At 36.4% G+C, this 27,264-nt stretch overlaps 2 protein-coding genes and 1 pseudogene across 2 annotated transcripts; all 3 read left to right on the top strand.

Annotated features, from left to right (window-relative positions):
* On the top strand, nt 106-7,667 carry LOC109946809 (calcium-transporting ATPase 10, plasma membrane-type-like). The gene is made up of 6 exons (XM_020555667.1): nt 106-192; nt 728-841; nt 929-971; nt 1,652-1,767; nt 6,916-7,047; nt 7,162-7,667. Exons 1-6 carry the CDS (start codon nt 106-108, stop codon nt 7,291-7,293), a joined length of 624 nt encoding a protein of 207 aa, XP_020411256.1. The 3' UTR covers nt 7,294-7,667.
* Nucleotides 7,430-23,288, top strand: LOC109946808 (calcium-transporting ATPase 8, plasma membrane-type-like). Its single transcript, XM_020555661.1, has 27 exons — nt 7,430-7,462; nt 7,936-8,008; nt 8,402-8,487; nt 8,623-8,706; nt 8,800-8,955; nt 10,241-10,309; nt 10,411-10,493; nt 10,703-10,805; nt 10,894-10,949; nt 11,068-11,110; nt 11,218-11,298; nt 11,389-11,529; nt 11,623-11,685; nt 11,784-11,882; nt 12,067-12,177; nt 12,484-12,654; nt 12,885-12,944; nt 13,050-13,217; nt 20,915-21,031; nt 21,150-21,248; nt 21,381-21,518; nt 21,718-21,818; nt 22,062-22,107; nt 22,253-22,381; nt 22,764-22,874; nt 22,982-23,073; nt 23,168-23,288. Exons 1-27 carry the CDS (start codon nt 7,430-7,432, stop codon nt 23,220-23,222), a joined length of 2,568 nt encoding a protein of 855 aa, XP_020411250.1. The 3' UTR covers nt 23,223-23,288.
* On the top strand, nt 25,119-25,513 carry LOC18793999 (annotated as a pseudogene).

The following is a 27,264-nucleotide window of genomic DNA, read 5'->3' as shown; positions in this document are numbered from 1 at the left end:
AGATCAGCTGAGAGATTGGGATGAGCTTGAAGGCACACATTGCGACTTGAAAAACTGAAAAGAAAACTGCTATTATAGTTTCTCTTTCTGATAGATTACAGAACGATGGAGATGAACAGCTTCTCGCAAGAAAACAACGACTTGGAGGCCGGAACTAGGGATATTGCCGTTCAGAGCATCAGCCGTTGGAGGGTATTTTCCCCATTGATATCGTTATATCACTTTATATTAAAAACTATTTTGTTAGTAATTGATTGCTTCAAATTATGCTTTGTCTCACCAAATATGGCTGTATATATATATGTCTCTCCAAATATGTCTATCTGTTTGTCACCTTGATCGGGTAGTTTAGGGTTTGCTAAAAAAGGAATCGTTCATTTCATTTCTTTATTTGCTTTTTCTATTGAAAACCTCACTTGATACATCAGCACAGCATGCAATATGCAATTTTCCTACCTATATTATAATATATGACAGTAATGCATTTAGGTTTTCTTTATTTTGGTTGGCTAATATATCCATTTATAATCGGAAAGTAATTGGCTAATATATCCATTTATAATCGGAAAGTAATCTCCTTGAGTAATCTCCCATGGATGCTTAGTTTACTCATTGTTAATCGATAAATTTTTGTATGTTCAGGGTACACTACCATCTAATATGCATAGGATATATGGAAATATTATTTAATGAGCTTTATCTAAACAAATTTTATGTTTCACTGTAGCGAGCAGCAGTTGTGCTATTTGCTTCTCGTCGATTTTTGCAAATCGTATACTTGAAAAAGGAAGGAGAAAAAGAGCAGGCTTCAAGCAAAGTCCATGCACATGCTGCTGTACAAGTAATTGTTGTGAAATTAGTGTGTCTTAACGTGTTCTTGTTGTCTTCTATTGACGTATTATATTTTCTTCTTCTTTTTGTTTATTAGGCTGAACACGCTTTAGCAACAGAGGCTGGAGAAGAAGTGATAGGTAGTACTTCATTTCAAATATCCTTGCTTTTCATTTGTCATAACTTCTTTTTGCACGTCGCTCGATGCTTCACTCCCTAGCTAGTTCTTTCTGTGTGTCACATGTTCTAGCTTGGCTCCTTGAATCTAATAATTAGATGTCATTCAAGTCAATCATAATTTGGCACATGTACACGAGTGTGATTGCTTATTAAGAATGAAATGAACACGTATGTCTAATTGTGATTGTCTTGTAAGAAGAAATAGGTCCAGAAAGTAAGTGTCTTCTTTATGTCCGGTATATCTAATTTCTTAACATATGTCCATTAACTTAACATCAGCATAACACTGCTAATTAAAATAAAATTAAAAACTTAAAAACTTAAAATTAAAGGGAAAAACAAAAACCTAACACTAGTTGCCATGAAAGCCTACCACAAATGATAACAAGGATGAATTTCAAAAGAAGTAGATGACCAATTCTTGATTTTGATTCAATAGTTTTTGATTACACAGAGTCATGATCTCTTATACACGATGCATTACAGCTGTTTAACTAACTCTAAGTTGTTCATGTGTGGGAAATATCAACTATGTCCTCTACTCATATTCTAACATGATAGTATTCTAGTAATTTCTCCAAATAAGAATTATATACTTAGCTATTAGTTTTGTAATTGACTTGTTTCTTCTGGTTGTCAGTGAATAATCCACAGAGACGAACCGGTACTACTGGTGATTTTGGAATTGGACGAGAGGAACTTGATGCCTTAATAACTAAGAAGGATGATGTTGGTTGCCTGGAACAATATGGGGGGGCAAGTCCAACACATAACATCATCTTTTATCTTATGGAACGTTGTATATGTTGGAATTTTAAAAGGTTTTAAAAATTTAACCGTTTTATTTATTTAATTATTTTGGCGGTTTTATTTTATTTATTGTGGGGGTTATAAATATTTAATATTCAGGTTTTATTTCTGGTTGGTAAAAGCTTTAATTTTTTGGTTGGTGAACTTTTATGGTTGGTAAAGGTTACATGTTTTTGGATGCCTATAAAAGGCCACTCCTCCTTTACATTTGAGTATACACAACACACACAAAAACACACAATAACACATGATATATACAATACCCTATCAGAATATCACATACACATTCTAATTCTCTCCTTTTCTACTTTTACATATATTCTCTACTTTATTATTATTATTTTGGGCAATGGTTATGTGACTTGGATACCTATATCTGTCTGTGAACGTGCTCATAGCGGATCTTGAGTTTGTGTACAAGGGGTCGTATCTTGGAGTCTTGTAGACCGTCAGTACCTGCACGTAGGGAGGCTACAAAGGCTTTAGGACAGCGTCTTTGACGTGCTTCACCGTACCAAACTCACCTTCTTACTTATTATTTATTTTCCTTTACTTACCTATTATTTTGTTTTCTTCAATTTTATTATACCTTCAAAGCTTTCCAATTTGTTTATATGTTATAAATGTTTTGTATTTGGCTTTACGGAAAGAGGAAAACTATTATTTTTTATAACAATCTAAAGCCTTTGTAAGCTAAAGTTGTTTCCTTCCCGTATTGCTATTGCTTTAATATCTTTTAACTCTTTGACTGAAGCTTTTGCATTTGTATTGGATTTTCAAAATGAAAATTATGATTTATTTTGGGTAGATGCAGTTTGAAGCTTTCATATTGTCTATACAATTTCAACTGCTTTAAATATTGTTGGTACATTTATATGTTTATAATTTGTTGCTAACGTTTGGGAAATTACTGTTAGTGTTTGACAATAAAACCTACAGACTAATTTATGTGGTATTATTATTATAGCTCAACGTATTATTATTTTATGTGGTGTGTCCGTTTTCTACAGCACAATTGTTTTTAAAATACATTTCAGAATCTTAAAATTGTTAATAGCATTCAAAAGCTAATTAATGACCATTGAAATAATGAAAAAATATATATATTGAAGTGAGCTATGTTTTTCTAAACTACTGTTTGTTTTAAATAGCTTGTATTGTTTCATTACCGATTACTTAATTATTATTCATTAATCAATTTATGGTGAAACATCCAATATTGAATGGTTGAAGTGTTTAAAACCGAAACATTAAAGTGTTTCAAACCGAAACATTGAAGTGTTTCAAAATCTTTGGTCTGATAATTTCAAAGCAAGTACATATATATTTTTAGAACAAGTATATATATTTGATTTTATTGTTGGGCCTCTTTTACATTTGCCTTCATTCATTTTGGTTGCCATCAATCTTCCTTTATATAATGGTCCTTTCTTTTATATCTTTTTTGGTTGGACTTCATATCGTTTTATTGTTCTTATTTTTAGAAGTCTTTCATACCAACGTGAGAAGCAATTATAATATATTCTTGGCACTAAAGTTTATTGTTTGAAATTACTGTTTTAACGTTGGATTTGTATGCACTATCTTTATGTGGTTTAATGAATTATGAATTAATATTGAACAGATAATTTAGTTTTCCTTTTATGAAGACAAATATGATTTGAATACTCAATTGTTGCATCTTCGCAAATATGTGTTGTATAATATTTACTTTGATTTCAAATCCTTGAAAGAAAAAACGGAAAAAGTGCAAACCGTTCTTTTGTAGTTTAATTTTGAATTCAAAATCTAATATTGCGTTAGTTTTAGATTTGGTCTATATGTGTATTCAATTTTATATTGATTCTTATTTTCATTTATATCTATTAATTTTTGCAAAAACGTGCAAAGAATTTATGTGACATTATTGCAAGTTTTATTGAGCTAATTATTCTTTATTTTGATGGCTGTCATTGCTTTGAATTTGGGAGAAAACCTACAGTTTTTTTGTAGTATAAATGCATCACTTTAACACCTTGGACGTTAGCTCCTTTTGATTCTAGAATTAGTTAATTGCTCTTAACTTCTTTTGGAAGCTTTTGCATTTCACATTCAATTACGAGATTTTATTTATTCTTTAATTTATGCAGCTTTAGTTTCAAAACTTTAATGTCAATTTCATGACATTTAGAGCTTTTATTTTGGCAGTAAAATTGTTGATATTGTTAGGTGATTATTGCATTTAATGTTCTGAACATTTATGCAATTTAATTACATCTTTGTTTTAATGCCTTGGATTCCTTTTAAAGTTGCCAACGCCTATATATTTCGATTGTGCAATCCTTCATATTAGTTTCTTGAGTTAATCTAATGTTCTTTTGATTATAAAGTCTTGACAGCTGCCACACTGAGTTAATTGCCATGAAATGTACATTGTGGAATCCTCCTGAGAAAACTGAAATGAAATAATAAATTATATCACTGTAAGTGGCATTAATTTTGAGTTTTGGTGTAAGGCTTTCACACCCTAAATTTTTGAGGCATTTTTTTCTTTTGAGGCTTTCGATGGTTTTGTTATATTTACAATTACTATCAAGATCATTGTGAGTACATATCTTATGAATTTAAAATTAAATAAATTTTGGTACAGTCTTCATATATTTTGAGAATTCCCTAATTTGTGGGGTTGAGTTTTTCCTTAACTATGTGGGTATTTGTTGGAATTTTTGTGGGTATTTCAAATACAAAATTAATATCAATACTTATTTTTTAAAATTTAATATTCCAGTTTTTGAGTGATTTGATTACCTCTTTAAAACTGAAGTTATTTTGTACATTTATTATACAAGTTTTCATATCTCCTTTATTCAGATTTATTCTATTTTAATTAACGCTCAATGCTTATGTTATTTGTGTTTTGATAATTATTAATATTTTTATTTTAAAACGTGTGGACCAATTTGTGGAAGTTGAATTTTTCTAAATGGGAACTTTAATACTGTAATTTAATTTGTTAGTAACATTAAGCAGTTTTTGCTTTTATACTGAAAAATATTATATTCATTTCCTTCTCTCTTTCCCATATTTTTGTGTGTTTTCAATTTCCTTATGCTCTCATGGAAAAGATTCATTTAGTGACATAATACTTTTTATATTTTATTGGCAAACATACTGTGTCTGTATGAAATTTGTTTCATTATGCAAGTTTATTATGAGACTAATTTATCTTCAATTTGATATGAAAATATTTGCAACTAATGATGATTTTGGCATAAAATTTTGGTAGAGACTTCTTATTGTCTTATAGGTTCATATTGAGAATCGACAAGATACAATTTCAACTTGGATATGTGATCATGATTTCAGCCATTTGGAGTGCACAAAAGGGAGTAAGGGTATCCTGAAATACTCAGTGTTTATAGTTAAATTTATTTAATGAATTAATTGTTATATTGTTGTTCATAAGTGGTAGCAGGTGTACTCAAAGTTTCATGGACTTGAGAGGTACTCTTGATCAGAAGATTTAATGTATGATGTATTTCCATTATACTTAACTGTATACCAATGCGTATTTAATTTCCAATTATACTGAGGTGAAATCCATTAATTATTTGTGTGCAAGATTGTGTAGGAAATATTTTAATAACATGCAGGTTTAAAGCGCGCTAAAATGGAGAACAAAGACATGACCTACATTATATATGCCTTGTGAAGGCTAGTCTTGATATGCATGCCTCGTGGAGGAGGCTATTAATGCAAAATGTCGAGGGGGATGTGCTTAAGCCCATAAGGGAGTCACCTAGGGAGGTAACCCAACTTCTGTGATTGGAGATCCCATGAAGGAAGTTCAATGTGGTAGAAACAATCCATATTGCGTGACTCATATAGCACTCATAAAACTATGGAGATATCCTTGAGATATTCTTCTGCTCATCCCTAAGGCAAAAGTGCTATTTTATGTGACGTTAGGAAGGGATTTATCCCTGAATGAGTTTCGAGGCGGGCAAACTCCCGCAGGGTGCAGGTCACATGTACTCTTGGAGAACTCACCTAAGTGGGAGACGTCGTGAGGCCGCGACTATGAGAATTGGGCTATTCTCTAGTAACTCTCATGAGAATCAAGATTAGCGCATGGCCATAAATAGCGCTACCCCGCATCCAAGTCTCAACTAATACTATGTGTGGGATATGTTGAAGTTTGGTCAAAGGTGCCGAGTTCAATACTGTGTACACTCAGGTTCCTCAAATGGAGACTATCATCACTAAGTGAAGGTTCAAGCCCGGAAGGCACCTACACCTATTACATAGTATTATATTGCCCACACATATATATTATATATTTTTCACTGTTTTTTTTTTGTCACGGTAAAATTTTGAAAACCTTGTGGGGGATTGTTGGAATTTTAAAAGGTTTTAAAAATTTAACCGTTTTATTTATTTAATTATTTTGGCGGTTTTATTTTATTTATTGTGGGGGTTATAAATATTTAATATTCAGGTTTTATTTCTGGTTGGTAAAAGCTTTAATTTTTTGGTTGGTGAACTTTTATGGTTGGTAAAGGTTACATATTTTTGGATGCCTATAAAAGGCCACTCCTCCTTTACATTTGAGTATACACAACACACACAAAAACACACAATAACACATGATATATACAATACCCTATCAGAATATCACATACACATTCTAATTCTCTCCTTTTCTACTTTTACATATATTCTCTACTTTATTATTATTATTTTGGGCAATGGTTATGTGACTTGGATACCTATATCTGTCTGTGAACGTGCTCATAGCGGATCTTGAGTTTGTGTACAAGGGGTCGTATCTTGGAGTCTTGTAAACCGTCAGTACCTGCACGTAGGGAGGCTACAAAGGCTTTAGGACAGCGTCTTTGACGTGCTTCACCGTACCAAACTCACCTTCTTACTTATTATTTATTTTCCTTTACTTACCTATTATTTTGTTTTCTTCAATTTTATTATACCTTCAAAGCTTTCCAATTTGTTTATATGTTATAAATGTTTTGTATTTGGCTTTACGGAAAGAGGAAAACTATTATTTTTTATAACAGTATATAAACTGTCACTAATTATATACTTTTTTGACATCAGATCGAAATGTTAGAAAGCAAATTGAAACCGAATTTAAAAGATGGGATTAACGGGGAAGATGCTGATGTGCTGAAACGGAAAAGTGTTTTCGGAGCAAACACATATACCCCGGAAAAATCAACGAGCTTCTTGGTTAGTGGCGTTACAATTGTGAAATTTGAAAGAGGGATGGATTTAATTAATACACCTTTAATTAAGTGCTCTTACAGTTTGTATTTTATCACATCAACTTTGTTTGTCTTGTAGACGTGTCTTTGGGAAGCATGTCATCAAGATATTTCTCTGATCATTTTCATAGTAGTTGCAGTGGCTTCTTCAGTGATGGGTCTAGTGACAAAGGTGAGCCTCGATGGGCCGTACTTCCAAGTATTTTCATGACAGTAGGATGTTAGTATAAAGAAAAATCGGAATTAGCTCTTCTTTTTTTTTTTTTTGGTTCGACAAGAAATCACTATTACAGAGAGGATCCCAAACCCTAGAGGATCCTCGGACACTCTTGTTTATGTAAAAAGTAATGAAGAAGGAAAATTACAAACATGAATCACCGGTAACTATATTGGTAACTATGTTGGCCTCTTGATAAATATGATATACAGTAGAATTGGAGAGTTGAGAGAGAATTGCAATTGAGTCATGCTGTCTGTACGTATATCTTTCTTTTGTTGACTAGATCGTAACTGGTTTGAATAGGACTAGATCCCTTCTTGTCAACTTCCAATCAAAGTATCAAAACCTTTAAAAATAAAATAAAAAGGTAGAATCCTTAGAAATCTGATGGACCATTAGAAAGAATATTAAAGTAATTTGTTAAATATTACAATCACATTGATTTTAAGGAGGAGCTTCTTCTCAATTTTGAGGAATCTAACTTTTTCCCCATTAGAATGAATTGTCAACAATAGCCAAAATTCAGAGTGAATGCAAATTGATCAATTGGGTAATCTCAGGGTTTTTAATTATGTTTTAGTTGTTTTGACAACAATAATTTATTTATGAGGTTCTGTGTCGTGTTACTTGCAGGTTACAAGGTTCGGATATTGGGAAGAGGGAGGTAACGTTGCCGCTGTGGTTATGGTGAACATTATTGTGAAAGGTATTTAACGTGGTGTGATGTGATACAAAGTAGGAGTGTGTTTCCACTTAACCAAATAGAAAGAAAAAAAATTAAGAAGTTGATTTTCCCACTTAAACAGAATAGGAAATTCTGCACATCTATTCTAATAGAGCACAAAGTGATGTGCAGCTCGTATGCAATATATAAAGCAAACACTCTTGAGGTTAAACTTTCAAATAAATTAAAATAGCTCTCATTTAAGAAAAAATTCGAAAACAAAAGCCAAGATTTTGAATAAACGAAAAGAAAAATTGTATATGAAGTCTAATCATTTATGGATTTTGTTGTTTGCATCTCTCTCTCTCTCTCCTTTTTTTTTTTCTTTTTTTTTTTTTTTCTTTTTTTTTTTTTCTTTTGGGCTCAAGTGTTGAATTTCTTTTGGGTCTGCAGCAACTTGCAAATATAGCCTATCTCTGATCCACAATGTAAAGGAGGAAGGGAGGAATATGTATTTGAAGGTATGCATGTTTCAATACCGTAAAAATATATCTATTGGACCTTTAAATATAAGGAGTTATCCTATCCAATTCAATTTTAGTCACCAAACGTGCCCTGATTGTGTACACATTTGGATCTCGTACCTAATTATGCAGGTTGTTAGAGATGGTAGACACGTTGAGGTTTCAATACGTGATATTGTTGTTGGCGATGTTATTCCCCTTAACATTGGTGACCAGGTATGTGGCAATGTTGCTGTCTCCATTCACAAGTCCATATTTTTCATATCTGCAAAATATATTAATTATGTTACTTTGATTGTATATCCACAGGTCCCTGCTTGTGGTATTTTAATCACTGCGCAATCACTCTCCATAGATACCTCACGTGTGAATGGAGACAGCAACATTGTAAGCCTTCATGCTTCTTCTGGAGCCTCTCGTTTAAAGCCTGGCTGGAAAATAGCGGATGGGAGTGGTACCATGCTGGTAAAGTTTATATATATTACATATGTGTCGGTATATTGTTTTTGTTCTTTTTCTTCTCCAATATAAACCAAGACTTTTTATCACAAATGATCCTTTAGGTATATGAAATTGTCACAAATTGCCCTTAAGGTTTTTTTGTGACATTAATAGTCCTTAACATTAGGGCATTTTATAACAAATGGTCCCTAGTGTCTGATGTAAAAGATAAGTAGAGTCCATATGTTCAATCACATCGTGGCATTTAAATTAAATAAATAAGTATATATCTATATATATAAAGCAAAAGGTAGAGAATGGTGAAACATTCAAAATACCAGAAAATGCCCTTGGTTAATGCAAACATTAAGAATTCAAATTATTAATTAAATGAGGATAATATGGTAAATTCACACTTTTTCATATTTAAAAAAATTAAAAGAAAAAGAAAAAGCAGATAATGGATCCTATTTTTATGGAACACAACTACCCATTATCTTTTTTAATTCTAAAATAAATTTATTTTTTTTTAAAAAGCCTCTTACAAGCGCGGAAGCGCGTGCGGAGAGGCTAGTATATTTTTAAGGAAAATCCATATATATAAAAAAAAATTAAATCCATTTTTTTTTTCTGGCCTACAGCCTGACGACCCCATCCCCACCTGCAAGCGCAACCAACTCCCAACCCCATCCTCTCCCTTTGTATATTTTGCAAAATAATCACTTGCATAAGGGTAGTTCCACATTTCCTTTCACACAAACATTTATTCAAACAACTTTAAAAAAATTAAAATTAAAAACATAGGTAAAGGGAGAGCAGAAGAGAAAAGTAGAGGAGAGAAAATACAGAGGGAGAGGGTGGGGTTGGGTGTGGGTTTTGGGTGGGGATGGAGGTTGTAGGGTTGTGGGCAAGAAAAAAAACAGAGAGAGAGAGAGAGAGCACAAGGGGAAGAGGGTGGAGAGAGAGGGCAAAGGAGAGACAAAGTTGAGGGAGGGGATGGGAAGTTGCAGAAAAATAGTATTTTCATTAAAAAAATATATATTTATGTATTTAATCCACATGTCAAGATGTGATTGGACATGTGGGTTTTACTTATCTTCCACGTCACACTTAATAGAATTTTTAACGGTAGGGATCATTTGTGATAAAATGTCCTAATGTTAAGGACTATTAATGTTACAAAAAACCTCAAGGACCATTCATGACAATTTCATAAACCTCAATGACCATTTGTGATGAAAAGCCATAAAAAAATATATAAAAAAATCAGAAAAAGGAATGAAACTTTCATCATATATTGTTCCTTCAGGTAACGAGTGTTGGAATATGTACTAAATCGGAACTTTCACAAGAGATCGGTAACAAAACAACATTCAAGGTCAGCCCATCAACTAATACACAGAGAATCACAATTTAATTTCCTATATATATATATATATGTATATATTATCTTAAGGATACATAATTGAATCTTAATAGGAGGTCTTGAACGCGGTTGCTACTTCCATTGGTAATGTTGGACTTGCAGTAGCTTTTATTGCCATGATGGTCCTTTTGCTCAGGTAATTATTCAAAGAATCTTCAATCTTTGCTGGATAATACATAGGTCCTTACTAGTGAGGACTACATTCTTACCATCACAAGGATCAATAATATTAAATCACTCTCATTCATAGATACCCACTAGGTTGGATGGTAACGATGCAGAGGTTCCAATGACACCACCATTATTCAACCAATCATTATTATTATCACAATAACATTTGTGCAGGTGGTTTACTGGCCATAATTTAGATGGAAGTCCCAAGTTCATCGGGGTCAAGACTAAACCTCGAGACGTCATAGAAGAAGTCAATCAAATTATAATCATTGCTGTATGTCAATGCCTCCTCCTCCTTGGTTATTTAGCGTAATTAATTCATTGAATACTTTTGATTTCACTCTCACATCCGGATATTTTAGTTTACTATTGCAGTGGCTGCTGTACCTCAAGGGCTTCCCTTAGCTGTTACCTTAATGTAAGTCTGCCCAACGTTAACATTCAGCTGTTCCTTAGTTTTTGTCATATGTATTCATCTTTCTGGATTTCACATCATTTCTTTTTTGCCTTAATTTCCTTCTCTTTGACTGGCACAGCATTGTCAGCGCAACAAAAAGAATGGTGGCAGATAACGCCTTTGTATGTGAAATTGCTTATTATTCTGCATTTTATGCTGCCTTTTCATTTTCTGAAGTTGAAAAGCTCAAGCATACTATTTATATATCTGGATGGAACTCAAAATGTAGGTACGGAGGCCAATTGCTTTTGGAAACATGGCCTTTGCTAAAAATCTCCTATGTGACAAGACTGTATTGACTTTGAACGAGGTTTTGATTTCTCTTATTCTCTTTTCTTTTTGTTCCTTTCTTCCTTCTCCTTCCTTTAGTTTCTGATTTATGATTTCTATACGAGTACAGATGTCTGTGGTTCAGGCTTGTGCCGGTGGGAAGAAAATCGATCCTTCTGACAATAATACGCCATACTTGTCTCTGAAGCTATCATCTTTACTTACTGAAGGAATTGCGCAGAACACAGAAGGCAATGTTTATGTGCCTGAGGTATATATATAATTTGGTCAGTCAGAGTTGTATAGCATTGACTGGAAAAAGCTTAGTATTGTAATATAATTTGATCGTGCTATTCTTTTGTAGAGTGGTGGTGTTGATGTTTCTGGATCAGCAATTGAAAAGGCAATTCTGCGTTGGGGAATCAAGGTTCTTTATTCTATTGTCCAACTTTGTGCGTTTTTCCATTTCTCATGTACAACTTTATTTTTCAAAATCACTGTTAGTTACTGATACCTTATTTGCAGCTTGGAATGAATTTTGAAGACATCAGATCTCAGTCTTCAGTTTTTAATGTGGCCCCTTTCAATTCAGAGAAAAAAAGAGGCGCCGTTGCACTTCGATTGGTAAATTAAACTAATTTTTCTCTGTTCTATATTAAATCTCGGGCTGGCAACAGTAGTACACGAATTCACTCAATACGAATACTACCTTTTTTATAAACCTGTCTAGAATTCTACATATGAACACGACCTTCTTATTAAACGGGTTACACAACATGACTCATGTAACCTGTTTCAATATTTACAGCCAGACTCTCAAGTTCGTGTACACTGGAAAGGAGTTCCTGAAATACTCTTGTGTTCATGTACAAATTACATTGATGCTAATGATCATTTGGTAGCAATGAATGATGATAAGGTTTGAAATAATATTTTCTTTTATCATTCATTAATTTCTCTGGCTGTTCTTGAGTGAGATGCATCTATAAATGTTCTGTTTCATTTTTATCATTCCTTGCGAGCTTCACAAAATTTTTAAAATTTTTTGATCTAGGAAGACAACTCGACAGTTAATATTTACTAACTAGCTCTTAATTTAATGGCTTCCCAATGCTTGAAGATTATATATTCTAGATTAACTACATTATTTTTTGTGTGGTGATTTTAAACTTCCACAATTTTCTCCAAATGATTCCTTTCTCGTGGTATATGTGTTCCTTTGCAGCTAATGTTTTTTAGGAAAGCTATTGACGAAATGGCTGCTGGAGGTTTGGATTGTCTTGCTATTGCATATAGATCATATGAATTTCAAAACGTTCCAACAGATCCTGAACTACTAGCTCAGTGGGAATTACCTGAGGATGACCTTGTTTTACTAGCTATCGTCGGAATAGGGGTAACGCCTCCAGAAACTTACATACATGGACATTATTATATTTCTGTGTTGATTGAGCGAAGGGAGTCCCAATATCATGTTAGATTTTCTTTTTTTGTTAGATTGCAACACGCTCTGAATGAATTATATGTGTTTGTTTTTGGGTACCATTTTAGATCTTTATTATTTTCTTTACAAAATTAGTTTCATTTGTATAAGTATTTTTAGCTTATGTACCCAACGAAATGCAGGATCTTTCTCAACCAGGGGTCAAGGAGAAGGTGCAACTATGCCAGAGGGGTGGCGTTAAGGTATATTTGCGTCTGTATGCACTTCAATTTAATACATGATCAATGCAATGTTCACTGAAATTGGGTCAACCTTAAATATTTTACTTCCCATATCTTGAGCTATAGGTACGCATGGTTACTCGTGACAATCTTCCAACTGCGAAAGCAACTGCTTTGGAATGTGGCATACTTGATTCTGATGCAGATGCTAATATGCCAAATGATCCCTTTGATGGAAGAGTGTTTCGTGAAATGACTGATGGGCAAAGACAAGAATGTGCTCAGGGGATTAAGGTATTCTTGATTTAGAATGTACTTCTCTAGTATTGATCATAGGAATTAGATGTCAGTGAGCATGTTTATTAAGAATTAGGAAATAGTTACAAGTTCGGTGGTATATTTTATCAGATTGGGTAAAAAATAATATTTCATTCATATTGATATATAACAAATAGGAAGGTTATATATACAGAGCCTATGAAACTATTCTAGGAAAGTAATTATGTTCCTATAATCTTGCATAATCAAATAGTTGACTTAGACTAATTAGGAATGTACAGCTCATTGACACTCCCCCTCAAGTTGGAGCATATATGTCGTCAATGCCCAACTTGCTAAGTGAGCTATGAAATACCCTGCCTGTGACTGCTTTGGTGAGGACATCTGCAAGTTGATCTTCGGATTTAACAAATGATACCTTAATGATCTTTGCCTCGAGCTTCTCCTTGATGAAATGTCTGTCAACTTCAACATGCTTGGTTCTATCATGTTGCACTGGATTATGTGCAATGTATATTGTAGCTTTGTTGTCACAATTCAGTTGCATGGCATGTTTAGGTTTGAACCCCAATTCCTCCAACAAATTCCTTATCCAGAGTAGCTCACATACTCCGTGCGCCATACCTCGATATTCTGCTTCAGCACTTGATCTTGACACTACTTTCTGTTTTTTACTTCGCCAAGATACTAGATTGCCTCCTACAAAGGTAAAGTATCCAGATGTAGATCGCCTGTCAGTAACAGAGCCCGCCTAGTCTGCATCAGTGTGACCCTCAATATCTAGATGACCATGTCGTGCGAACATCAATCCTCTTCCAGGAGATGACTTTAAGTATCTCAAAATTCGGTTTACCGCATCCATGTGGGCTTCATTTGGTGCATGCATGAACTGACTCACCACACTTACAGCATATGCTATATCAGGTCTAGTGTGTCCTAGATAGATTAACTTACCCACAAGGCGTTGATATCTTTCTTTGTTGGTGGTAGCTGATCAGGATATTCACCAAGCTGATGATTCAACTCCATTGGCGTATCTGCTGGTTTGCTGGCTAACATTCCAGTGTCAGTCAAAATGTCAAGGATATATTTCCATTGTGATAGAAATATTCCTTGTTCTGAACGAGCCACTTCGATGCCTAGGAAATACTTCAGAGCACCAAGATCTTTCATTTCAAACTCACTTGCCAAGTGGTGCTACAATGCTGCCTTTTCTACTGGGTCATTCCCGGTAACTACCATGTCATCAACATATACAATAAGGGCAGTGACTTTACCTTTCTTATGTTTCAAGAAAAGAGTATGATCTGAGTTACTTTGTTTGTATCCAAAATCCTTCATTGATTTGCTGAACTTTCCAAACCATGCTCTGGGTGACTGCTTCAAGCCATAAAGAGACTTTCTCAGTTTACACACCATGTTGCTAGTATTGGGCCCCATCTTGCATCCTGGAGGGGAATCCATATAGACTTCTTCTTCTAGGTCGCCTTGCAGGAAGACATTTTTGACATCAAACTGGTGTAATGGCCAGTTTAGGTTTGCTGCCAGAGAAAGAAGTACCCGAATTGTGTTTATCTTGGCTACAGGGGCAAATGTCTCCCCATAGTCAATCTCATAAGTCTGAGTATAACCTTTCGCCACCAATCTTGCTTTGTATCGTTCAATGGTGCCATCTGCCTTGAACTTTACAGTATATATCCATCTACAACCCACTGTTCTCTTCCCTTTGGGAAGGATAGTCATCTTCCAAGTGGAATTCTTCTGGAGGGCCTCCATTTCATCATTCATCGCTTGAGTCCACTTGGGATCTTTCAGAGCTTCCTGCACATTACTTGAAATAGATACAGTGGATAATTGACATACAAATGATGCACATGACGGAGACAACCTATGTAGGGACACATGATTAGCAATAGGCTATTTAACTTTTGTTTTTGGGTCCGAGTCATACTCTTGTCTAGGAATCCCTCTAGTGGTACGAATAGGTAACTGATAACCTGTGTTTCCTGTATGACTCGACTCATGTAAAGTGCTTAAGTTGGAGTTTAAATGCTCAGTTACCTGCGGGGAATCTTTAGAACCTGATTGGATGATTGGTGATGGTACTGTAGTAGGAGGGAAATTATCTGAACCATCATCTGGAGTTTCCAGTAACTCTTGATCTTGTTGCACTACTGTAGCTGGTTGCTCGGACACTGACTGCTCTAAAACAGTTTGTTGAATTTGGATGCTCTGAGTATCTTCTGCAAAGATAGAGCTCTCCCCATGCAGAGGATGCTCAGAAACTTCCCCTGAGTAATATAACTCACTTTCGTGGAAAGTCACATATGCGATAACATGCATGGTCTGAGTGGGAGGATGGAAACACTTATAGCCCTTCTGAGTGTCAGCATAACCCACAAAGACACAACGCAGTGCACACGGATCAAGTTTCCCACACTGATGTGGATACACCTGAACATAAGCAACACAACCAAAGAGACGTGGTTCGAGATTTGGTGTGGATGGCATGGTGAGGAGAGTAGTCAATGTCTGAAATGGAGTTTGATACTAAAGAGTGCTGGATGGTGTTCTATTAATGAGGTAAGCAGCAGAACAAAGAGCCTCCCCCCAAAAATGATGACGCATATGGGCCTCAAATAAAGAGGCACGAACAACCTCCAAGAGATGACGATTCTTACGCTCTGCGACACCATTGTCAGACCGAAGCGTAGTGATTTTCTTGTCAAACTGAGTAGCAACATATTGATAAAATAACTTGAATTTGGCGGTGACTTCACTTTTCTGTTTTAAGGGAAAAACCCAGGTCATCCGGGTGCAATCATCAATAAACGTCATAAACCACTTAAAACCGCTAATAGTGGGAACTCGTGATGGTTCCCAAACATCAGAATGGACAATCATGAAAGGCAAAGAACTTTTATTCAATCTTAATGGGTAAGAAATACGATGGCTTTTGGCCAAAATGCAAGTTTCACAATGAAAGTCTGATTCAGCAAACTGGGAAAACAAATCTGGAAATAAAAGTTTCAGATAACCAAAAGAAGCATGCCCTAATCGTCTATGTCATAGCCAAATTTTCTTCATCCTGATAGACTCATCTCCTTTCACATGATGTGTCTGACTCAATCTTATACTGCTGTCTTCGGTCAAGTCCAGATAATACAACTTTCCCCTCCTAGTACCACATCCAATCACGGTCCTAGTGAGAAGATCCTGAAATAGACAATACAATGGCCAAAACACACGGTACAATTAAGGGAATCAATGATTTGAGGAACAGATAACAAGTCATAATCAAGTGAAGGGACAACTAAGACATGATCAAGACCTAATGAAGATGTAAGAGATAAAGACCCTTCTCCCATAACTTGGGAGGTGGTTCCATTGGCACTGGTAATATGTGTTTGGCTTGATGGTTTGGTAGAGTGCAACCCAGTAAAACTAGATGTCGTGTGATCAGTAGCGCCAGTGTCAATAATCCATGATCTATTACAAGTAAGTGAAGATGTGCAAGAGGTACCTGAGGTGGCCAAGGCCTTGGAGCCAGATGTACCTGATGGAGGTTCTGATGCAGTCTCCTCAGATGACTGAGCGGATGCAAATGAGGCTCTGGTAGAATCTTTTTTTCGCCTTTTGTGGACCCATCCTTCTGGATAACCAATGATCTCATAACAGCCCTTAATTGTGTGGTTATCTAAACCACATTTGGTACACTTCATTGGAGGCTGGTTACGAGTTTAAGGACCCGCCCCGAATTTTCTCCAAACCCGAGGCGAACCCTTTGGAATTCCTGACATCACCCCGATGCCAGGCCCGCTTACTAAAAACCGGGACTTCCTGCCGAAATTTCGGCAGAGTCTCCCCTATAAATTGGACATTTCCCAAAATTTCAACCTGCATAAAAACGCATTTAATATTCCCAACTGGCAGCATACACAATATAATTTCATGCAATTCACACAAATGGCCTTCGGCCTTCCAATAATTCTTAACTAACTACCAAACAATTCAAATACCAATTATGACTAGCATTTAGTCTGTGGCTGCGCCTAATAACCTTAGGCTGCCTACGTACCCTCCTTGAGGGATCAAGCCACACGTAGTTCTTCCCTAGAACCCAATTCCACACTTGGGCGATACCTTATTTCATTTCTCTGTATTTCATATAATCTCCCCATACGCCGGTACAACCAACGCCACGTATGGGGCCTGTCAACACGCCGGATAACCTACGCCATGTGCGACCATGCCATACTATCATAATATCTCCCCATACGCCGGTACAACCAACGCCACGTATGGGGTCTGTCTCAACGCCGGATAACCTACGCCACGTGAGACCTGCACATCATATCACATAACTCCCCATACGCCGGTACAACCAACGCCACGTATGGGGCCTGTCCCAACGCCGGATAACCTACGCCACGCGGGACCTCAACATCATATCACAAATCTCCCCATACGCCAGTACAACCAACACCACATATGGGGTCTGTCGACACGCCGGATAACCTACGCCACGTGCGACCTGAACATCATATTACAAATTTCTCCATACGCCGGTACAACCAACGCCACGTATGGGGCTTGTCCCAACGCCGGATAACCTACGCCACGTGGGACCTAACTTTCACTTGGTGGTGCTTGTAGTGAATCCAAAATCCAGGGAGGTACCTAAAGTAGTGCGTATAGCACTCCAAACTGACATTCTAGACCCTGTTGTACCCTTGTACAACCATATATAATTATAATTATATAAATTAATTCTAATATTGTGTAACCCTCCACAATCATCTAGCACCCGATAATCCCCCCTAGAAAGGTGAGATTACTCCGAGAGACTCGCGGTCAACCAAGGGTCAAACTACTCTAACCCAGGTCAAACGGACCTGCGGAACCCACGACCTCCAATTTCCGATCCGGAAGTCCCTATGGGTTCTACCAAGTATAGGACACTTGTCCTGCGAGTTTGGTTCAGATCGGACGGTCGGATTGCCCACGATCGTACGATCTGACAATTAAAATAAAATATAAACTTTAAATTATTATTCGGAACATCCGGGTCTCCGATTCACAATCCGTGAATTCCTACACGATCCTAGAATTACCCAGATTAACATATATTAAATTTGGGACCATCTAACGGTCCCAACCTATCGAACCCGGATTACGCACAATATGCGATCGTCCGTTCGATAGTCAAACGATGTCCAAATTGAGATCCACGAAATCCTACACACTCGTGACAACCTAAAGATCTCATCGGAACACAGTGCTACTTTTTCCACCGTGCCCACGTGCCGCCGCACGCGCCGGCAGCGCGTGGTGCCCAAAGCGATAACGCTTCGCCGGAAAATCTCAAAACCACGGCTCCAAACTCCTACCCTAGGTATAACACCCTATTTGGAGCCACTTTTGTTCTTGTACCTACCCCAAAAAGTGGCCGGAAATGGCCGATCACGGCGGCTGAAGTTTCGGCCGATTTTCAATTCGAAAATCGAGTTGGCTACGCTAAGAATCGATCTAATCCTACCCAACCATCAGCTGGAGCAGCTCGAGAGGTTCAAAATCCATACCTGGGTCGACGGAATTGGTGGTCGGAGGAGGGAGATCGGCGGCTTTGAAGTTTCGGTGACGTCGGCCGCTTCATCTCTAGATTCCGGCGAATTCGCGGCGGCTGGCGGCGGGAGGTGGCTGGGGTAGGAAGAGGACGACGGCCCGGTCATTTTGGTACCGGTCCCGTCGTCATTGGTGGCCGGAGGAGAGCACGGCCGGCCAAAATGTGGCCGGCTGTCGCGCGCGAGAGAGAGGAGAGAGAGAGACCCGCGGGAGAGAGAGAGAGAGAGAGAGAGAGAGAGAGAGAGAGAGAGAGAGAGAAAACCAGATTTTTATAAAAAAAATCTCATTTTAAAATATTTACGATTGTGCCACTGGGCTTCTTTTGACCATATCTCTCTCGTTACAACTCCGATTCGAGCCCACTACGTGTCTATGAACTCGTCTCAGTACGACCTATCCAAAAATACAAGTCACGGTCCCAAACTCTCTCCGGTTAAAAATATGACTAAAATACCCTTAAATAATTAAATAAGGGTTAAATTTGGGGAAATTTGGGGTCAGGGTGTTACAACGAGTATGGTCGACACTATAGTTGTTCGGTCGAGATTGTTTGAACCTCGCAGTAGCCAAGGCCGTGGCTTCGGACGTTATACCAACTTCAGACATGGTTCCCTGTCGGTTACTCTTTCTTTTAATATGTGCATATGTAGCCTCCAGTTCGGTTTTGGCTCCATCCGCAAAATCTCTCCTCGGATTTGATAGAAATTATTGTCCAAACCTGCAAGAAATATATAAACTCGGAGACGATCAACCTCTTTGCGTCTAGTCTCAATGTCTTTCGGATGCTCCATGGTGCTTGGACTTAATTGATCAAGCTCCTGAAAAATCTCAGTGAGCTCACTGTAATATTTGGCAACTGATGCGCCAGCTTGCTTCATTATGAATGACCGTCTGTGAAGGTCATAAATCTTGGCTTCATCAGTACCATCTGAATAGGTTTTGCTTGATTGCAGCCCGTACTTGCTTTGCTGTGTCATAACGAATAAATCGTTTAATCTGATTAGGTTGCATGGCGTCGAACAACCAACTCTTGACTTGGCAATCCGATGCACGCCATTTATTAAATGTGGGATCTGTGTCTGCAGGTTGGGCAATATCACCGGTCAAGTGGCCATGTTTTTCTCGCCCAGCTATCTTCATCTCTATGATTTGATGCCATAGAGAATAATTATTCTCATCCAGTTTGATTCCTGCGGAGAAGTTGGAGGTGTCACTCTGCAAAGTGACGATTTGTGTGGTAGTTTTGGAGCCTCCTGACACCAAGGATTGATTGGTGTTTGCTGACCCATCATCGTTGGCCATGATATTGGCTTACAAGTGATGAGAGAAGAAAAGGCAAAAAAGAAATCTGTAAACGTTACTCTGGATAACTGAAGAGAAAAGGACACAAAAAAATATTGGCTTGAAGGGAAACGGTGATTTGAGTTGGTTTGTGAGATTTGAATATTTGTTGAATGACGTGACAACTAGTTTGACAAACTGGTGTTGGGTTGTGAGGTGAAATACAGGCTGGTTTGACAAACTAATTTGATGAAGGTGAACAATAAGACAAACTGATGGAATATAGATGGAATATAGGCTAGTTTGCAATAAGAAATAGAGGTTTTGGGGAAAAGAAGGTAAGGGAACGATTGAGTGATTTTTTGGTGCTGGGTTTGTTGACGGCTGCTGTTGCGGAAGCGATTGCTAGGGTTAGGTCAAGAGACAGTCATAATCGACAGCACTGATACCATATCAGATTGGGTAAAAAATAATATTTCATTCATATTTATATATAACAAATAGGAAGGTTATATATACAGAGCCTAGGAAAATATTCTTGGAAAGTAATTATGTTCCTATAATCTTGCATAATCAAATAGTTGACTTAGACTAATTAGGAATGTACAGCTCATTGACATATTTATTTTCACTTTGTTGGAAGATATTACAGGTTCGAATCCCCTTTCCCAGATAAAAACAATATCACACTAATATAGTTACTAGTTCGGTGGTATTTCTTTTCACTTAGTTGGAAGATGTTACAAGTTCGAATCCCCCTCCCTAGATAAAAACAATATCACACCCTACTTTCGATTATTGTGTAGGTCATGGCATGGTGTTCCCCCGATGTCAAGATTTTGTTTGTGCAAGCACTGAAGAAAATCGGAGAGATGGTTGCCGTCACTGGAAATGTCACCGACGATGCTGATGCACTACATCAGGTTTGAGAGCCTTTTTACTTTTCTTTTTTTGTTGGCTCTTCCTCCCTCCCCAAGTGATCTCTTGCATGCGTTTTAATGGTTTTTGCTTGGACTTTCGGTTACTTTTGATCTTGTCTAGGCCGACATTGGTTTTGCTATGGGTATCCGAGGGACTGGAGTTGCTAAAGAGAGTTCGGATATAATTATCTTGGATGATAATTTTGCTACGTGTGTAAAGGTTTGTTTTTGTAGGATAGATCCCAACATAATCTTGCCATATGCTTGAACTGAAAGTGTTTTAATTTTGTTGTTAATTGAAAATAGTTAATGCTGATCATTATATAACATTGGAATGGTTAAATGGATGTAGGCTTTTAAATGGGGGCGATCTGTACATCCAATTATCATCAAGTTTATGCAGTTGCAGCTTACAGTCAATGTTGTAGCACTAACTACCAATTTCATGGCTGCAGTTTTCTATGGTCACGTCCCATTAAATGCTGTTCAGGTAATTCTCTCTCTCTCTCTCTCTCTCTCTCTCTCTCTCTCTCTCTCTCTCTCTGTGTGTGTGTTTGTGTTGCTCCCTTTCTCTCTACTTGTTACTAGAATAATTGCAGTTGTGATTTAGGATTAGGTTGTTCAATTATTAAGTCTTTAGGTGAGGATGCACCTAATTAAGGAATATTTTCTGCTTGTGCTTTGTACAGCTTCTCTGGGTGAACCTACTCATAGTAGCTCTTGTACCACTATCATCGGTTACTAAACCTCCAGCAGATGAACTGACGTCGGGACTCCTTATCGAACCTGGGTAACATTTCTTTGATGATGGACATATCTGATTAATTTATAAATAACTAACCATGAAATTTTCATGATCCATGGTGATGACCTTCACTTCCTGCTGACATAGTTATGTTCTGTTAGTTCTTATTTTGATCAAAATGCTTACTTCCAGTAGGCCCATATCTCTTGAATTTTGAGTTTGCTAGCTAGTTAAACCAAATTGTTGGCTGGCATAAATTTGATGTTCTAATGGGACAATGTTTTACAGACAACCTGTTAAAAGATATGTAAAGTGGAAGAAACTGCTTTTTCAGGTACATGGATGTTTTCTCTTGATTTCATGTTACCCAAAAAGTATTATTAGATCAATCCATGTAGTTTTCTTACATATATATATTTTCGTATTCCTAGTTGTCTTCCTCATAATTTGTCATTCTAAATTTGGTTTGGAAATTTCAGGGCGTGTACCAAATTGTTGCCATTCTTATCATCAATTTTCAAGGACGGAGTTTACTGAAAAGTTATAACCGCAGTCATGCCATCAAAGTGAATAACACAATGATATTTAATACATTTGTTGTTTGTCAAGTAAGTTAATTAGTCTTAACTCATCAATCATAAGAAAGTAGTTTAACTAGGATCCCAGCAATATGAGATATTAATTAGCTTCCCTGTTTTGTCTAGCATGTGAAATGACAACGTTGATATGGCTGTTTCAATTGAAAAGTTAGTTTTAGTCTAAAGTTCGAGCATGATTTTTCATAAATTAGCGCACTTTGAAACATACCTAGCTATTAGTGTAGTCCTTCTATTTCTCTTCCCAATCCTGGAATAAGTTCAAGGTTCGAATCGCGTTTCTCCTTTCTCTATCAAAAGAAGAAAAGAGCCATAGCCCTTCATGTGCCCTTCCCGATTGAATGAGATTATGTTACATTATGATTTCAATGATTCAGAATTTTTCAAATCACAGATTATACATCAATTGGGAGCTCGAAAGAAGGGTATGCTATCGAAGCCTAAGAAGTGGATTACTTCAAACTATCTCTTTATGGGAATAGCGGGAACAATTCTCATAAGTCAGGTTAGAAATATTTAGTTTGTTTTCTTCTTTTTTTGTTTGTTCTTGTTTTTCCTTGTCGTCTTCACGAATTTTGCATTTGATGACACTTTGTTTTTTGTGTTCTTTAGTTTATCATCATTGAGTTTCTAGGGAAAGCTTTCTCCACAGTGGCGCTTAACCTGAAAGAGTGGCAGTTTTCCCTCACTTTGGGTTTTTCCGAGTAAGTTCTATGATTTTGGCATGTAGTAGAACATAGTTGAACACTCATATTTATAATCTTCTGTTGGTCGTTGACAAAATTCTCTCTCTTGCAGAACGTTTTTTGCGATAATTTTATTCATGAAGGACTTGACTACACACAAGAACTAGCAAAGCAGTTCAACTCATACAGCATTCCAACACAAGCAACCGCAAAAGGATCAGGCTGGTCAAACGGGCGAGAGATACCTTATACTCAACACACATACATTTTATAATTTTGAATGCTGTAATTGATTTGTTTGTTTCCTAACTAGAGAACCTGGTTTACGGTCAATTAGGTTGATTAGTTTAATTCATTCATTTCTCCTCGGTTACAAAAGAGGTTCCTTTTGTTACTTGATTTAAAGTAAGCATAGGCAAACGCTATCATCTGCTCAACTTTCCTATAATATTCCATGTCCATATCACGCCCCGGACCAAGGATATGGAAGAAATCCCATGTCGGTGCGTAAAAAATAAAAAAGAGCTTCACTATTATGCTCAATATAGGAGCCCAGTGGCGGAGTCAGGATTAAACATTAGAGGGGGCCATTCACAAAATTTTAAAAAATAATTAGAGGGTTCTTGTTTTATTCAGTGGCTCAAACGCTAACCGGGTAATTAGTTAATACTACATTAACTACTCGTTTTGGCCCGCTTTGTACTATCATTTCATATTGATTAATAATATATTCATTCTTTACAATAATATAATTGTTCTGAATTTCAAATTTAAAAATAGTTGAAGATTAATCTCATCATCTACACTATTCAAACTCAAAAGAAATACAAAAAATGTTCATAAAAATCCCAAAGTTAAACAAAAGAGGAAGAACTGATTATGACCCAAGACGTTCTCAACTCTCTCTCCCAGCGCTCGACTAACCCTAAGAAATACCCACCCGTCGCTTTATCATCAAGGAGGAGGACCCCTCTCCTCTCCTCTCCTCTTCTCTTAACCTTCTCTTCTCTCCTCTCTCTTCCCTCTACTAGTGTCACCATAATCAACCATTCTCACCATCCTCTACCATTCCCACCATTCCCTCTCTCTTTGCATTCTTTGGTGATTTCTACCCACTCTTGTGGGAGGATCTAAGGCTATATGTCTCATTTTAATTATGTGTTCCCAATTCTCCATCAACCTCTCTCTAAACCCAATTTCGTCCTACCATCTTCCATCTCCCCCTTGGATTCTCTTTCTCCCTTTTTGATCTGGCCTCTCCCGTGGGTTGTAGCAGCTAATCCAAAACGCGATTTCTCTTGTCCCCATCTGAACGTGTATAGAGCTCTTACTCTAGTGCTTGCACCACCACCTTCCACTCTCCTGATTTTCTTTGGCTTCGGGTTTTGATTTCCCCTGTTCTTGCTGTGATTGGTTGTTGCATTATCTGTGGGGCATAGGCTGGTCCAAGCTTGGTGGAGTTGATGATTCATGTGTGGATGTCATTAAGTTGATGTGGTTGTGGTTTAGGCAACTTGTGGTTTAGACATCTAAGTATTCGTTTCGACAATCCCAACGCAACGGTAACTCAATTATCCAAATTCGGATAAAGAACAAAAAGTGACTATCTTGACCTTATTCGAGGGCAAAATTGTAATTTCTCACTTAAATAAAACAAATAATTAAATAGATTAAATAAATTGTTAAAATTAGGTCGGGATGTTACAAATGTATTGAAAATCATGGATATACTTAAATGATAAACTTCTTCACCGTTTTAATGAGAAGAGAACGGCCCTTTGCTTTCCTAACAAGATTTTATCAAAAATAGCCCAAATTTACCCCCATTTCATAAATGTCAATTTTTATAAAAATTTTCAAAAATAGTAAAAAATTCACTTAAATAGACTTAAATAGCCTCAAAACTAAAACTCACATAAACGAATAAAAGAAAGTCAGTCAGACAAAGGAAAAAAAAAAAAAAGGAGAGTGCGACACAGAGTCTATTTTGTTACTATATGGTCCCTTGTAACTGCGGGAAGAGAAATTAAGAAAGCTAGAGATGTAGACTCTAGAGTAACGACATGGGAAGGCTATTTGGGATCAGTCTTGAAGGAAACATGTAGCGGCAAGCACTGCAAAACCCATCCTGCTCTTGTTGATGACATACTTTCTAAAATTATAAGTCGTTTAACTGGAGACATGGAAGGGTTTATCTTTTTGATAAATTTGTAAATGTCACACTTGGAGAGAAAGAAGAGTGGATCATGATAACACTATTACACTGTTGCTAACATATTTTGTGTTTCATGTAGTTTAATGGTGGGGTGGGAAATATGAGGCTACAAAGGAGAAAAGCCAGAAGTACACGGAAGGGAAATTTATCCTTGAGACATTCCATATTCTTGGTCTTGATGGAAGCAACTACTTTCTAACTCTAGAAACTCATATTGGTGGAAGCGATGCTGATGATGCTTGATTGATCAAACATTCAGGAAATTGCACTTAGTTAAAATGTATATTATCACATTTGGATTGATTTTTCTTAGTTGATAATGTAATCTAGGGTCCTAGGTTATTTCTATTGTCTCCAATTGTTTAGAACCTTGCCATTTTGAAGACCAATAAGTTCTTAAAGAAAAAAGAAACAAAAAAAACAAAAACAAAAAACAAAAGTTGTATACTTCTGATTTGCTATATTCGGCGTTATCTTCTTCAGTTAATGCTTGAAAAGGTCACAGGTGGAGATGTCTATTTGGCATAGTAGTCGAATCATATGCTTAGATATGAAATCAAGTTTTCTTGGCATAGTCTTTTTTTCTTTCTCTGACTGACTTTCTATTATTTATGTGAATTTTAGTTTTAATGGCATTTATGTCTATTTAAGTGAGTTTTTAGCTATTTTTGAAACTTTTTATAAAAACTGACATTTATGAAAGTATAGAGTAAATTTTGGCTATTTTTTATACTAGTTTTTGCTAACTCTGTGGCCCAAGCCAAAAGATTGTCTGCAATTTCCATTTCCCATATACTATTAATTTTATTTACTTTATGAATTATTTCCATATACATTTTCTCCCTCATTTGCATCTATAATCTTTTTCTTCCCTCTTGCGTCATTTTTTCGTTATCAATCTTTAATTAAAATATAAACAAAAAACAAATGAAAGCCGACCTAACCAATTAAGAATGTTATATTCCTAGTTTAAATTATGCTTAGCAAGATGTGTACTGTCATCATCATATTTTAATTTTCAATAAAACCATTTGTATTATATTAACTTCTTAAGCGATGTGTTAAACAAACCTTCTTTTAAACATCAGGTCCAGTCCTATATGTATTTTGTCAAGCATCAGATGAGCACATCATTTCGTTGTCATTTGCTAAAGAAAGCCACATTTAAACATGTACGAAATGTGAATATCTGGTACGGTTTTTGTTCTTGTGAGAAAAAAAACAGGAGTTGTTTGACTTCTTAATCTTATTATCTCATAATCATCCAAGACTTGCCGTACAGTACCTATTTTATGTCCAGAATTTTTAATGCGGGCTAACTATTTTAACGTACGTGACATAAGCCATGGATATGTATTAGCAACCCTTGTTGAACAAGTTCCTACCCTTATCACTAATATCTAGTGCTTACGCTGTACATTTCAGGGATTTTAAACATGTACGGCTCACAAGAAAAGCAAAGAATTTGAGATTTCTTTATAAGAGACCAGGTGACAAAAGTTGTAGGCGGCTTCTATTAAATTAGTCTGCACTTAAATTGGTTCGTCGCTTTTTTTTAAATACAATCCTAAATCACATCTTAATTTTTTGACTTAGATGGGCTCTCGTCGCCTCCAAATTTTAAGTCAAATTTTAGGGCAGTGCGGAAATATTCATACTTAAAATCTATGTCACATACAATGGATATGCAGAGAATAAACGCATTATTCTCGGCATAAATTATGCTAACCAACTTTTAATGGAAAAAAAATCATCAAATTGATGATTGTTTCATTAGCACTGAGATTATTGAATTAAGGTCTGCTATATAGATTAAGATAAGTAATCACTGCCAACTAAAAAGCATGTGCTGCACAAATCATTCATTGGTCGGAATAATTAGAGGATAAGATAAAAGAGGACCTGGAGGCACAAATAGTTTTTGCTGTGTATACTTGCACGCCAAATGGGAGAAGAAAAAATTTGTGGAAATGACAAACAATAGTAGATTTCAC

Source organism: Prunus persica, chromosome G1 (assembly GCF_000346465.2).
Source record: "Prunus persica cultivar Lovell chromosome G1, Prunus_persica_NCBIv2, whole genome shotgun sequence".
Classification (NCBI taxonomy): domain Eukaryota; kingdom Viridiplantae; phylum Streptophyta; class Magnoliopsida; order Rosales; family Rosaceae; genus Prunus; species Prunus persica.
This window is presented reverse-complemented; position numbering and strand designations above follow the sequence as displayed.

What these genes read in the sequence shown, in the direction of transcription:
- LOC109946809 (XM_020555667.1), top strand. Translation starts at nt 106, where the DNA reads ATGGAGATGAACAGCTTCTCGCAAGAAAACAACGACTTGGAGGCCGGA. An exon ending in GGCTGGAGAAGAAGTGATAG is followed by an intron (nt 972 to 1,651) that starts GTAGTACTTCAT and finishes TCTGGTTGTCAG; the next exon opens with TGAATAATCCACAGAGACGA. An exon ending in AAAAATCAACGAGCTTCTTG is followed by an intron (nt 7,048 to 7,161) that starts GTTAGTGGCGTT and finishes TTTGTCTTGTAG; the next exon opens with ACGTGTCTTTGGGAAGCATG.
- LOC109946808 (XM_020555661.1), top strand. Translation starts at nt 7,430, where the DNA reads ATGAAGAAGGAAAATTACAAACATGAATCACCG. An exon ending in GGAAGAAACTGCTTTTTCAG is followed by an intron (nt 22,108 to 22,252) that starts GTACATGGATGT and finishes TGGAAATTTCAG; the next exon opens with GGCGTGTACCAAATTGTTGC. An exon ending in ATACATTTGTTGTTTGTCAA is followed by an intron (nt 22,382 to 22,763) that starts GTAAGTTAATTA and finishes TTCAAATCACAG; the next exon opens with ATTATACATCAATTGGGAGC.